The sequence below is a fragment of the Thunnus thynnus genome, chromosome 12, assembly GCF_963924715.1.
Source record: "Thunnus thynnus chromosome 12, fThuThy2.1, whole genome shotgun sequence".
In the NCBI taxonomy this organism is placed as follows: domain Eukaryota; kingdom Metazoa; phylum Chordata; class Actinopteri; order Scombriformes; family Scombridae; genus Thunnus; species Thunnus thynnus.
In genome coordinates this window covers 24,604,005-24,616,579 of record NC_089528.1, presented here as the reverse complement: position 1 = coordinate 24,616,579, position 12,575 = coordinate 24,604,005, and the positions used below count along the sequence as shown (strand labels likewise).

The 12,575-nt window shown below is 37.4% G+C and overlaps 2 protein-coding genes across 5 annotated transcripts in view; one reads left to right on the top strand and one right to left on the bottom strand.

The window, feature by feature from the left end:
- Nucleotides 1-1,058: 1,058 nt before the first annotated feature.
- LOC137194525 (heterogeneous nuclear ribonucleoprotein C-like) lies at nucleotides 1,059-10,948 on the bottom strand. Of its 3 annotated transcripts, none has more exons than XM_067606494.1 (9): nucleotides 10,789-10,948; nucleotides 8,688-8,796; nucleotides 6,114-6,382; nucleotides 5,115-5,187; nucleotides 4,884-4,934; nucleotides 4,389-4,561; nucleotides 3,672-3,785; nucleotides 3,233-3,396; nucleotides 1,059-1,735 (listed from the first exon to the last, which is right to left on the bottom strand). In XM_067606494.1, the coding sequence occupies exons 2-9, from the start codon at nucleotides 8,690-8,692 to the stop codon at nucleotides 1,625-1,627; spliced, it is 960 nt and encodes a 319-aa protein (XP_067462595.1). In that variant the 5' UTR covers nucleotides 8,693-8,796; nucleotides 10,789-10,948; the 3' UTR covers nucleotides 1,059-1,624. The 3 variants fall into 3 exon arrangements, with proteins under 3 accessions (XP_067462595.1, XP_067462596.1, XP_067462597.1); XM_067606495.1 differs by having other exon boundaries at nucleotides 3,233-3,393; XM_067606496.1 differs by having other exon boundaries at nucleotides 4,884-4,931.
- Nucleotides 10,457-12,575, top strand: part of LOC137194524 (zinc finger protein GLIS1) — a 62,211-nt gene continuing 60,092 nt past the window's right edge. The window contains exon 1 of one of the 2 annotated variants that reach the window (XM_067606492.1): nucleotides 10,457-10,545. The gene's annotated coding sequence lies outside the window, so the exon portion shown is untranslated. The remainder of the gene's footprint in view (nucleotides 10,546-12,575) is intronic. The other variant, XM_067606490.1, reaches the window with a different exon arrangement.

The window sequence follows — 12,575 nt, the reverse complement described above, 5'->3', positions numbered from 1 at the left end:
ATCTTAGAATATAAAATTTTGTCAGCAATTTTACCTTTTTTAAATAATTGTAAGGTGTACATGTGTTATTTTCATATTTTTATGCTGTTATCTTATATTTCATATATAATACTAGGCTACACAGTATCCAAGGTAACGATGCAGCTATAAAGCATCACCGGGGCAACAAGTCAGACCGGACTTGTATCCCCCAGGTGAGTGTGTGACTGTTAAATGGAAACCTGTAAATATTAATGTATAGCTGATCTGAGATAGACTTTATTACTAATTACTCAGAGTGATTATCTATGTGAACTGATTCATCTGTATCAATAGTGTCTTTTATGTAATATAGTGAGTTTTTGATCCTGTTCAAGGTTGGACCGTTGGCCCTGTAATTTGTTATTTAACGGTTATTAAGCTTCGTCACAGAAATCATTTATTAGTATTGTAAGTTTCCTTTGATTATAATTTTATTTATATTAAATAGTTTTACTGAGACCGGGCTTGTATCCCTCAGATCCTGAAGTACTTGGAAGCAATAAACAGTCATTGAAATGACATCGGAGCGTCTGTGTGTCTTCGTTGACGTCAACTACTAACTGCCATCTGTTAGTCCACCATCATCATCATCACAACACAATGCAGAGACTGTCACTATTATCAGCAATATAAAAGAGACTTAACGAGGGCCTGCTGTAAACAACCGGTGAAGAAAAAACACTCACCTTGTTGGGGGTCAGTTTGTCTGGAAAACTTATTATAAGAGTTTTATTCAGTCCAAGAAGTTTAATCTTTTTCTTTTCCCTCTCAAAAATTTTACTAACTTGTACAGTGGTCTAACTGCTCAAGCTTTTGGCCACATAACTTTTTTTTTTTTTTTTTTTTTTAATCAATGTCAGAGTGAAATGAAATCTGAGTAATCACTTTTGAGAGTTAACCAATGACCCAGACTATAAAACCCCCCCAAGGAGCCCGATTCCTGTAAACTCGCTCACAATGGAAACTAAAGGAGAACAAAGGTCAGTTCGGTCTGTAGTTGTGTGGAAATACAAAAAAAAAAAAACCAGAGAAGCGTATCCAATTTTAATATTTTATTGCAATTTATTCCTTTACAGTCAAACTTAAACTGAATAGTATAAAAAACTGACATTAACATACAGACACACAAGGTCAAACAAACTTACCAATGAGGAAAACAAACACGTCTAAACCTAAAAACACGTACTCTATCTTTTGTAGTTGAATTTCCGTCCTCGCGTTTAAGACATGTCCGTCGAGCTGTCGTCTCTGAGAACATTAACAGTCCATGTTTCCGCCTTCTTTCTCCTGAAGACAAGTAACGACGCAGTAAAAACACAAACTGAAACCTACAGCTAGTTATTCCTTTTACAGTGATACTGGACAACTGGCCAAAAAAAAAAAACAAAAACCCCAAAACAAAAACAAAAAAAAAACAAAAAACAAACAAAAAGAACGGCTGGAGGAACAATGGAACAACAGAGTGTGTGTGTGTGTGTGTGTGCACCATGCTTGTGTGTGTGCACGTGTTTGCTTTTCGTATCTACATAATGAGTGTTAAAACAGGAGTCCGAGTTCCTACTGGAAGCTGTATGTACGCTGCATGCGTCTGTGTGATCCGCGCCTACGAGTCCTCTTCGCCGTTCACACTGTCAGCATCGTCGTCGCCTTCCACGTGCTCACCTTCCTCCTCCTCCTCTTCTTCGTCGTCGTCCTCCCTCTCTTGACTCTTCACCTGCACAGAATTAAAAAAATAAAAAGAAACGGATGATTTAGTGATGAAATATAAGCGAAGGTGCAGGACGAGACGTGTGTTTGAGCTTGTGAGACTTTAGCAGGAATGTGGATAATGGGGGTTGTAGTTGTGAGTTTGTGTCGTCTGCTCTGCTTGTGATCAAACGCCACGTTATTATTTTATGTAAAGATTTGATTTTCTTCTCAAAAAGGAGAAAACAGTTATTAACGTGGCGGATATGAAACATAACTTTAACATGGCTGAAATGTGTTTTAAGAGACACAAATATACCGGTGCGCTACTGTTGGTGTTGAAAAGGATCTCAGTCTCTAAGTAGAGATTATTTTCAGCAACTGATTAATCTACCAATTTTTTTTTTTGATTGGTTGATTAATAATTTAGCCTATTGCATATAAAAATGCCCTGTCAGGGTTTCTCAGAGCTTTGAGGTGACACCTTCAAATGAATTGTTTTGTCTGATCAACAATTCAAAACCCAAAGATATTCAATATAAAAACAAAGACAAGCAGCATGATGTCATATTTGAGAAGCTGGAACCAGCATGTCTTACATGATACACTTGATTTAAATGATTAATTGAATATCAAAATTGTTGGAAATAAATTTACTAATTGTTGACCAACTATCGTACATGTCTCGGACCTTGTTGTCACTTTAATTAACAGACGTGCTGAACTACATAATCCAACTCAAAACCACTGGTCAAACTACACAGTTTTAAAATAATCTGATTAGGGCTGCGACTAATGATTATTTTCATTATCGATTAATCTGCCCATTATTTTCTTGATTGTTTTGTTTATAAAATGTCAGAAAAGTGAAAAATTACAGTTATAATTTTCCAGAGTCAAAGCCGACGTCTTCAGATGTCTTGTTTTATCCGACAAATAAGATATTCAGTTTACTATCATTATGACACACAAACACACACAGAAAAGCATTAAATCCTCACGTTTGAGAAAATGAAATCTTCAAATGTTTGGCATTTTTGCCTAAAAACTACTAAAATGATTATTTAATTATCAAAATAATTTCTATCAACTAATCATTGCAGCTTTAATCTAAAGAGATTGTTTCAATGTGTTACACCAATATACTCGTTTGACAGCACTTGTGTCAAAAACATAATTACTGCACTTGTTTTTAGAAATTGTGCACTAAAAATCTGCTATAAAAATCAAATAAAAAACAAATAAAATATATTTATTTTGGTTTTGGCTTAACAAAAGTATTTTTTCTGATTGAGTGGTCTTGATGCAACTGATCCACATTAAATACTTTCTTCATTAACGTCGTAACATTCAGTGTTTCCGCCTCAGTTTTTTCGTGCTGCAGCATCTCGACCTCGTGTTACTTTACATTTAAATAATCCCAACGAGTTTCACACAGTGTGTTCAGATCAGTACTTTGTGTCAGCAGACAGTTGAGGAATCAGGAGTGAAAAAAAAAGTCACTGTATCCTGGTTTTAGTCTCACCTCTTCCTCCTCCAGCAGGTCTCCCTCCTCTTCGTCTTCGTCGTCGTCGTCCTCATCTGAGTCGTTCAGCTCCTGGCTTTCCCTCTCCCTCTTTATCCCGTCGTCCTTCTTGTTGCTTGTGTGCGGAGGTGAAGTGACCTCACCCGGTTCTGTTTTCTTTGCTTCTGCCAAACATGAAGGAACATGTTCAAAAATATTCGTCTATATTAAATACTGTATAAGACGAAGAACTCGGAGGGAGATGATGACGCTTCTTGTGCGTCTGTTGATCCCCGTCATAAGAGGCATGATCTTTCTGTATTGTAGATTTTAGAGTTTAACAACCCTGCTTGTGAGATATAATTTGAAATGAAGCCAGCAGGGGGCAGTATGACACTCTCCCCTCCCCATAAAAACATAATCTGACCCTCTGGTGGTGGTTGTTTATTTGTTCTCGTACCTGACTTCTTGCTGTGGTCCTTCTCCATGTGCTCCAGGCTCTCCAGCAGGTCGTCCACTTTGCTTTTAATTTGAGACAACTCCCGCTTGATGGTCTGCAGCTCATCCACTTTCACTGCAGAGAGGAAATAAAAGAGGGAAGGAGGAGGAGGATCAGAGAGACTCTGTGACGAGAAACTACAATGAAGGCTTTTCAACAGTGAAAACAAAGCATCCATATCTACATCTAAACACACATCAACTACCCACTGAATAGAAACTTAAACTGCTAAACATAAGTTTGCTTGTTGACTGACTGAACAATCAATTATCATAATTGTTGCTCATCACCATCTCATTTCAGCTCCAATCAAACAAGTCAAAAGTGTTGAATTTGCAAAAACATAACAGATTAAAAAGACAAATTCTTACAATTTACAAACTGGAACCAGCACCTGCATCTTTATTGGTTTTATAATGATGACTGATTATCAAAACTTAATTGTTTCAGCACTTCTACACAATCTTCTGATCAATTAAATACAAATAATTCTGCAAGCCTGTATCACCAAACTTCGATGAACTTCTATATAAAATGTATTCAAGTATTCAAGACCAAAAATGACACATGATGTGCAGAATCCTTCCTTGTTTTTGCTGCTGCACAAATTTCCCCAAAGAGATCAATAAAGTTTCAGATAGTCTTGTACATGTAACGTGACGGAGGGGAGACACCCACTTGTTCTGGACGAGGAAGTCCTCTGACTGCTCTTGGATGAAGAAGAGAAGCTGCTCTTGGTTCGTCGGCTGCTTCCTCCACTGCTGAGGCTGACCCGCGGGCGCTTGGACGGGATCACGGCCCGCGACAAGGGGGGAGGGGGAGCGGGGACACGGGACGGGTACGAGTACATTCTGGTGTCAAAACACAACAAGTTCATTAACAGATTTGAGTACTACTATGTGATAGAAATATACCGCTGTGGTGAGTATGAAGAGTTTCAAGTAAAGAACACTTTAGGTTAACAAAATACTGTTGCAGAATTTACAGCATCGTGCACAGAAACAAGCAGAGAGTCTTCAGGAAGTCACATGTTCAAGAAGGACAAGAGGATGTTCAAGAAATATGGAAGATACTGACAGATAAGTGACAAACACAACGGTGATTTCCCACGCTGACAACTGATGAGGGCTTTGTGTTTTCCTTTCAAACTGTGAGACAAAACATCTTACTCACCTGTTGTAATAATCTCTCTGAAAGTCATAGTCGAGGTCGAATGAGGAACTGCTGTTCAACGAGACAAAAGAACAAAGCGTGTAAAGAAAAAACGTGAAGGAGGTGATTAAAATTACTGCACTTTAAGACGTGTGAACTTTGATTAATTTAAGGTACTTTTATATACTCCTGCTGTGTGCTCACATGTGTTTTTTTTTTGTGTGTGCAACAGCTGTTCTCATTATTACTGACCTGTACATGTCTCCAGCTGAGCGTTTGGTTGTTTTTGACCGGTGTGGTTTGGGTTCCCCAGCCAGGTTGATGTCTGAGGAAAAAAAAAAAAAAACAGATCATTGAGAGAGTGATGCCAAAGACGTCAGATTCTGTTGATTTTAATAAGACTGTTTCCAAAATTTGATCATCATTTATCTTTAAATTATATTCTCAAAGTGCTTTTCAAAAAGAAACTATTTGTAATTATGAACCGAGTCTTGGAAAGACCGACAGGAAAAATATCTGAGTTTTATCAGCAATGTGAATTTAATCACAGCTGAACTTCTTGTTCTCGGCAGACCTTACAAAACTGTTTTGATCCTGCGTCTCATGTTGCTTATTGCTGGAGTTTCACCCGACATAAACTTACTGAGGAATATTTGTATACTTAACCGCACAGGAGACAGTAATTAAAAGCTTAAATAAGGCTTTGAAACTCACCAGAACAAGATATTTCAGAGATGAAGCCTTGAAACATTAACTAGCAATGAAAGAGCGCAATGTGCAAATTTTGTTTTTTTATTTTATCCGTGGCTTCGACCTCATTGTCTCATACTGCAACAGTTCCCAACATATAAGTCAGAAACCCTCCAAGAAGGAGGTAAATCTCAGAGGTAGTGAGCTTTTTATTAAATATATTTCTGCAACACAAAATGATGTTTCTTTTCCTTGGCCCTCTGCTCTACTCGTTGCTTTTTTTGTGAATTACAGGCTACTTTTATCTCCTCAAACCTCTAAAAAAATGAATCAAAATCAATCAGTCTGACAAGAAAAAGTAACTTCACAGCTATTAATCATATGCAACATGTGCAGCTTAAAAGGTTGGAAACCGCTCAATAGATAAATACAGCTGCTCTTATTAGAGTTTAATCATCAGAAAATATTTCATTGAAAGGCCCTAATTTAGGAGAACTGTACTCAACATCAGATTATTTAGTCCCTGTCTCATTCTAGTAGGTTGAAAAACTGAATTCTTACCGAGTACTTGTCCGACAATCATCCGCCCGTCCTCCCCGGCGACGGCGGATCGGGCGTTCCTCTCATTGGCGAACTGAACGAAGGCGTAGCCCTTGTGGATGGAGCAGCCCACGATTTTGCCGTATTTGGCGAAGATGGCCTCTACATCCGCCTTGGTGACCAGCAGGGTGTTGAGGTTGCCGATGAAGACCCGCGAGTTAAGGGAGCGGGGGTCGGTCTTGTTGGTGACGTTGCTGCTGGCCATCAGGCTGGAGGTGGTGGGTGAGCGACTGGCGGGAAGACACACAAACACAAGATGTCAGGTTTAAGTGGCAGAGTGACACTCGATCCTCTGAACTTCTGCTGCTGCTGCCGCCGTCGTCAAGGTGAGTCCCCGGCTGTAAGGACTGAATCGTTAGCATACAAGATCAGCAGCGTTTCCTGGAAAATTAAACCGTTAAAAAAACAAATAAACATGCCGACGACAAAGGAGAAAACTGCAGGAAGTTACGAGCCAATGAGACCATTTACCTTTTTTTGTAAAGGACATGGAGACGTGTCCAAAACTGTCCTAAATTTCCTTGAAATCACCGAGCACTTATCTGCTTTTCTTTGAATAATTAAAACCAGCCAGTGAGGCTGCATCACATTATTCCCTTATTATTCCCTTCTAAACCACCAATTTCCTCCCAATCTAAAAATAATCCCCACTAATCAAAAAAAACCCCAATAAAATATAATAAATTTCTCATTTGACAACAATGGCTCAAGCAATTGGAGTCCTATTTGTTTACAGATTACTCTATAAGCCTCCACATTAGAGGCCTGTAACTCAAACACATACTGACCAGAGTACATGAGGGATTATAGTAGAGCTGCAACAGCTGGTTTTTAAAAAGGAAAAAAAGAAAAAAAAAAAAGAAAAAAGAGTTAATTTTCTGATTCCAGCTTCTCAAATGTGAATATTTTCTGGTTTCTTTTGTCCTCTATGACAGTAAACTGAATATCGTCTGTCTGTGGACTGTTGGCCGGCACAAAAGATATTTGAAGACGTCATTTTGGGCTTTAGGAAACTGATTATTTCACCGTTTTATAAGAGAAAAAACAGATTAATTGTTAATGAAAATAGTTGTTAGTTGGAGCTCTGGGTGTTTGTGCTGGCACCAAAACCTGTCAAGTCAATTTATTTAAAAGAGCACATTTAAAAACAAATATTGACCAAAGTGCTTTACAGAGAGATTAAATTATGGGATTATTTGATGACTAAAAGGATCAAATAAAAACAAAAGACATAAATAAGAGGATACAAGTAAATTAATAAAAGTCTATTATATCAGGCATGTCTGTGATAATTAAGAGGCTAAATAAAGGCGACGGGTCTTTAGATGGGTTTTAAAGATATCAATAAGGTATCAATCTACCACATCTATTACAATTTGCCCACAGAATCGTCAATTTGAGTCTTGAACTAAAGAAAAGTTGCATTATTAAGAACTAAAAGGTCACATTAGCAGACAAGCCTTTGAGTCAGAAAGTTATTAATATCATTGTTTTTGCTTTAGCTACTCTATTATAAAGGAGGTGTGAAGTTTTCTTTCATATTACAAAGTGAAACAGTGAAACATGTAAAATAAGACTAATGTCATGAGATGCCTGTTCTCAGCTATGCAGGAAGTTTAAAATGAGTCTGATCAAAAAGCACCTGAATAACAATAATGCAGATGGACATTATTTTTTAAGGACTTTTTAAGTGAGCTTTAATGCCCTGTTTGGTTTATTTCCTTTAAGAGCAAAGTGCAGAGGGGTCAACCTTAAAAAGTGTTTTCTTTGTTGTTTACAGGATGTAAAAAGAGTGAATCTGCAGATGAAGAGAACTAAGGAACATAGATAAATGATAGAGCAATGTTTTCATAGAAAAAAAGCAACAGACTCATGTTAAAAATGATAAATACTGGTTTAACTTTTGTTTTTTTCATATCTACAAACTTTCAAGGATTTTCAAAGACTGTGACGTGTTTATATAAGCTTTGGTGTAAGGGCTTAAATCCAATGACACATGACTAACAAATGTTAACTCAAATAATGATTCAAAACTCCCACGTGTGTGACAGAAACAGGACCTGTAACCAGTTCAAAAAACAGCATTTAAACTTGATAAATCAATTAAATTTTTCTTAATATTTTGCAGAAATCTGTTGCTGCTTTCATACAGAGTTAAATTAGAGGAAGGACATATTTTTTTTTTACAGGATTATACAGCATTTTACAGCAGGAGGAGACCACATTCAAGCTGCATCACAACATTATAAGAACACAAATATCTACTTTCATACACATATACTGTATTTTATCAATATGCAGTATTTCCTACAGTTTTAAGGATTTTTTTCCCCCTCATAAGTGCAAACTCTACCACCCTTTGTTGTTTTTTTCTGGTACTACACAGCTGCCTGGTCCAAAGCCCAATAAAGCCCAGAGCCTTGTGTGAGTCTGGAGATGGGAAGCGAGCCCTGATATTGCAAACATTGAAAACAGCAGAGGCATCAAAAGTAACCCCCGGCTGACACTGGGGACTTTTTAACAGTCATCACTCACTCCATAGCGTTTGTGTGCAGGGCTGTCGTCTGTCTGATGTTTGACACTGTGGGCTGGGTTCAGTTTGGGCTGGTGTCTCGACCTTCACCTTCGCCCCTCGCGATTTTTACTGAGGTGACAGAAAACACACCTCAGTCAAGCTGAGCAGGGTTATCTTGTACCAAGTCTTACCTGGTTGGAATGTGTACAGGAGTGAAGTGACGAGGTAAACACAGTAACACAGCGCTAAAAGAGGCGTGAGTTTCCAGGAAATCACACTACAACTACCAACTTTGTGACACCAGCCAGTGTCCAAGTACAATACTTGTTTAATGCTATTTAATACTTATAATTACAAGACAACTGACTAAAGTGACTTAAGACAGTGCAGACCCATGTTTTAGAGTAACAAAACACCACCTGGGACCAAACACAAAGGTGAAAAGCCATATCTAACTAGACAGAAAGGTGCAATGAGTAGGCCAAATATGCTTGTGACTGTGAGAGAGTTGAGAAAGAAACATGTATTATTATATTGTTTGAACAAGGCAGGGGAAGCACTATGAGTGTGTAAATAAACAATAAAATATCCTGAATGTTATCTTTCACAATCTACAACTGACAATGTTAACTTATCAAAAGGCATTTTCATGTTTAAACATACTGAAAGCAAATGCCGTGTCAATCATCTGTGGTGGCTCAAAAGGTACAAGTAGATTATTAAACTTTATACATAATTTTTCATGGAGGAGGTTTTCTGATCTATAGATTTAAAGTCTCAACATGAGAAGTCCCATTCATTTCATACTCCTAAGACATGGAGGAATGTCAATTTGGGGTGACATTATAAATATAAATTAATTAATTTGTAGCCTGATTATTCATAAATCAAAGCTATGACAATAAGGTAAATGTAAGTACCTTTGTCAGCATCATTAACCCACTTAAAGTTCAGAAATTGGGATCTGGTATATTAAGATATTTACAGGGGAAAAGATCAAAAGAGACATTTGACTATTGGTACTAGTAAAGTCATCAATGCTGGGATGCTTCTTTTAACAACTAAAACATATTATGGGGCCACTTTAATAAAGAAAAAACCTCCAGAGGAGCTTTTGTATTTCTTGATATTCTCCAGTTAATGTTAACTATTTATTTCCTTAACGGGACAACCAGCGTTTGTGTGTTTTCTTCTGTATCTACTGATAAGACTAAATGGGGCTTTATGGGTGTTCATGGAGTGACTTGATTTTCATATGGATAAACCACCATCATACTCATTCATATAAATAAGCCTTTAATTAATAATGTGTGTTTTTTGTTGTAACGTTATGTAACAAAACTGAGGTCCAAAGCTTCCAAAATCAGAAAAATTACTCTTCACCATTAGACGAAAAAAAAAATTAAAAATAAAAATAAAAAAACGGGGGGAAAAAAAACTACTCCACAAAAAAAGACAACTGACTGAAAAAGCAAAAATTACCTAAACCATCCACAACACACCCGCCTGGAGCCCGACAGCGCCACCGCCGGGCCGCGGGAGGGGGGGGGGGGGAACAGGCCCGGCCTCGAGGGCTCAAAGCCGGCTAGCATGGCTAACGTTAGCCGACCACCAAATGGAGAAGCATGAAAAACACACAGCAATCAGACCAGTTCCTGTGTTTGCAAAAAAAAAGACCCAAAACCTGCAAAATTTGGATAACTGTGTGGTCGATAACCTAATGACTGATTGTTTGATGAGGAGGATCAGGGCGGAGCTGCCACTATGAAACCAAAAGAGAGCTAACTAACTTAGCTGGCTGAAAAGCGAGCCAAAAACAAAGCAGTCCCGTTAAGGAAAAGTCTACAAAAATTACGCTACACGCTCTTGCAAAAGAAGGTAGGAAACTGTAGCTAAAAGGTGACTCCAAAGCGTCGTATTTCTAAACACCACAACCAGCGTTTGTGTGTTTTTTTTTTTTTTTTTTTTTTTTTGAGGAGGGGGGGATGAGCGTCTCCAAGTCAGCTAAGCTAGCTACCTCCGCTAGCCAGCACAAAATAGAAAAAAACATCGTTGAAAAAAATCCAAAAACAAAAGAAAAAGGAAGGAAAAATGAAAAATAGCTGGGAACAAAATACTCACCACGACCTTTACGAGTAAAATGTCTTGCTTTCGGTAAAATCTGTTAAATAGTTGTTACTTAGGTCGTCCTTTAGGAGCACAAGCGATTCGCCCCCCTGAGCAGCGAGCTAGCTTTCTTCTAGCCACAGAGCTAACGTAGCAGGCGATGGCGCAGTAGTGGATGAGGGGTGCTCGTTTTGTATCACAGAGCAGTCCGAGGGTGCGGAGCCAATGTTAAATATTAATTCAAAGGGGCTTTATTGACATGGAAAAGATTATTTTACACCATCAAAGCGAGTGTGAAATAAAAATAAATGTAAAACTATAAAAATAATGTAAAAAAAAATGTACATACTATAAGTAAAGATCCACCAGAATAAAGAAATGTGTCACATGTAACTGTATAACAATAACTGAAGCACCACATAGAGACCTCAAGAGGACTCCGGTGTGACCTGATATTTAAAACGTATTCACCTGTTGTCTTTGAAAATCAATCCTTTCTCCTGGCTCCCAACCAAAGCCTGTACTGATTAGTGCTTGATTTGTTTTTAACTTTAGTACACAAACACCTAACTGATCGACATGACGTTACATTGAAAATCCCCTCCGTTTTAAGAAATATAAAAATACTCTGCTTTGAATAATAATTTGTGTCTAACGAGTTTTTTTTCACAAGAAAAAGTTACCTACCATTTACCTAGTTTGAAACTCTAAAAAATGACATCTACTCCTCATTAAATATCTAGAATCTATGAATATACAAATATATTTCATTTCAAAATTTTAACTGCTGGACACAACATGTCTCCTTCTTCACTGTAAAGTCCATTCTCAGTGTTTGTGCACTGGAGGCTTTAAGTTTCCTCATCACACTTGTATAAGTTGAATATTGGACCAGGACCAGCGTCCAAAAGAGTTGTGATGTCACAAATCATGCTTGTAGGCCCATTTTCATTTTCTGGACTAAACAACTAATTGATCATTGAGAAAATAATCAGTAGATGAATCGATAATGAAAAAATTGTTAGTTGCAGCACTAATTACATACAACTTTGAACAAATTTGTGTTACATAAAATATGTGTCATTTATGGCCACTGACACAATATTGAACCATCTCTAAGAGATTTATTCCAATGTATATTTTTTGTGTGCAGTTTTTTTTACTAATGCATTTGCAGTCAGAACAAGTTTCCATGAAAATCCGCTCATCACAGCATCACAGCTATTAAGTGGCAATCAGCCTGATAGGATTCACCTGTGCAACTGTGCTTGCAATTCGTCAGAGTTTCCTGGTCCTCCATCTCTACATATCTTTGCATGAAATTAGTTTCTTATAATGCAGAATGAACACCAGAAAATATAATTTACAATAGGACAATAGAGCTGACATTATTTTTTCCACATTTTCAACACAGAAAACACAGAAACAGAAGACAAGTCAATTTTATTTAAATAGGTTCCAAAATCACAAATTTAGACCTTTGCAATGTGTTTGCAAATTAGAGGAATTAGAGAAAACAAACCCAAACTGAGACCCAATTTTCTTAACTGAGAACAAACAGTGGAATATAAAAAGCAACAACAATTTGGTCATATATGTAATATTATTATATTACTGTATATATTTTAATCTGTCTGGCTGGAGTAACATCTTAAGATACAAAGAAAAATATGGAAATACATACAAACACTGCTCAGTCAGACAAGTCAGACAATAACAATTTATGAATGGAATCAGTTTGCATTTACTTCAAGCAGTAGTTGCATTAAGTCAAGCCCCTGTCAGTAGATAAATGCTTGTGT

Excerpts from the sequence above, each read along its gene's own strand:
- LOC137194525 (XM_067606494.1), bottom strand. Across the intron at positions 5,188-6,113 it reads GATTGTCGGACAAGTACTCG|ACATCAACCTGGCTGGGGAA; the intron begins GTAAGAATTCAG and ends TTTTTTCCTCAG. Across the intron at positions 4,935-5,114 it reads TCAGCTGGAGACATGTACAG|CAGTTCCTCATTCGACCTCG; the intron begins GTCAGTAATAAT and ends CTCGTTGAACAG.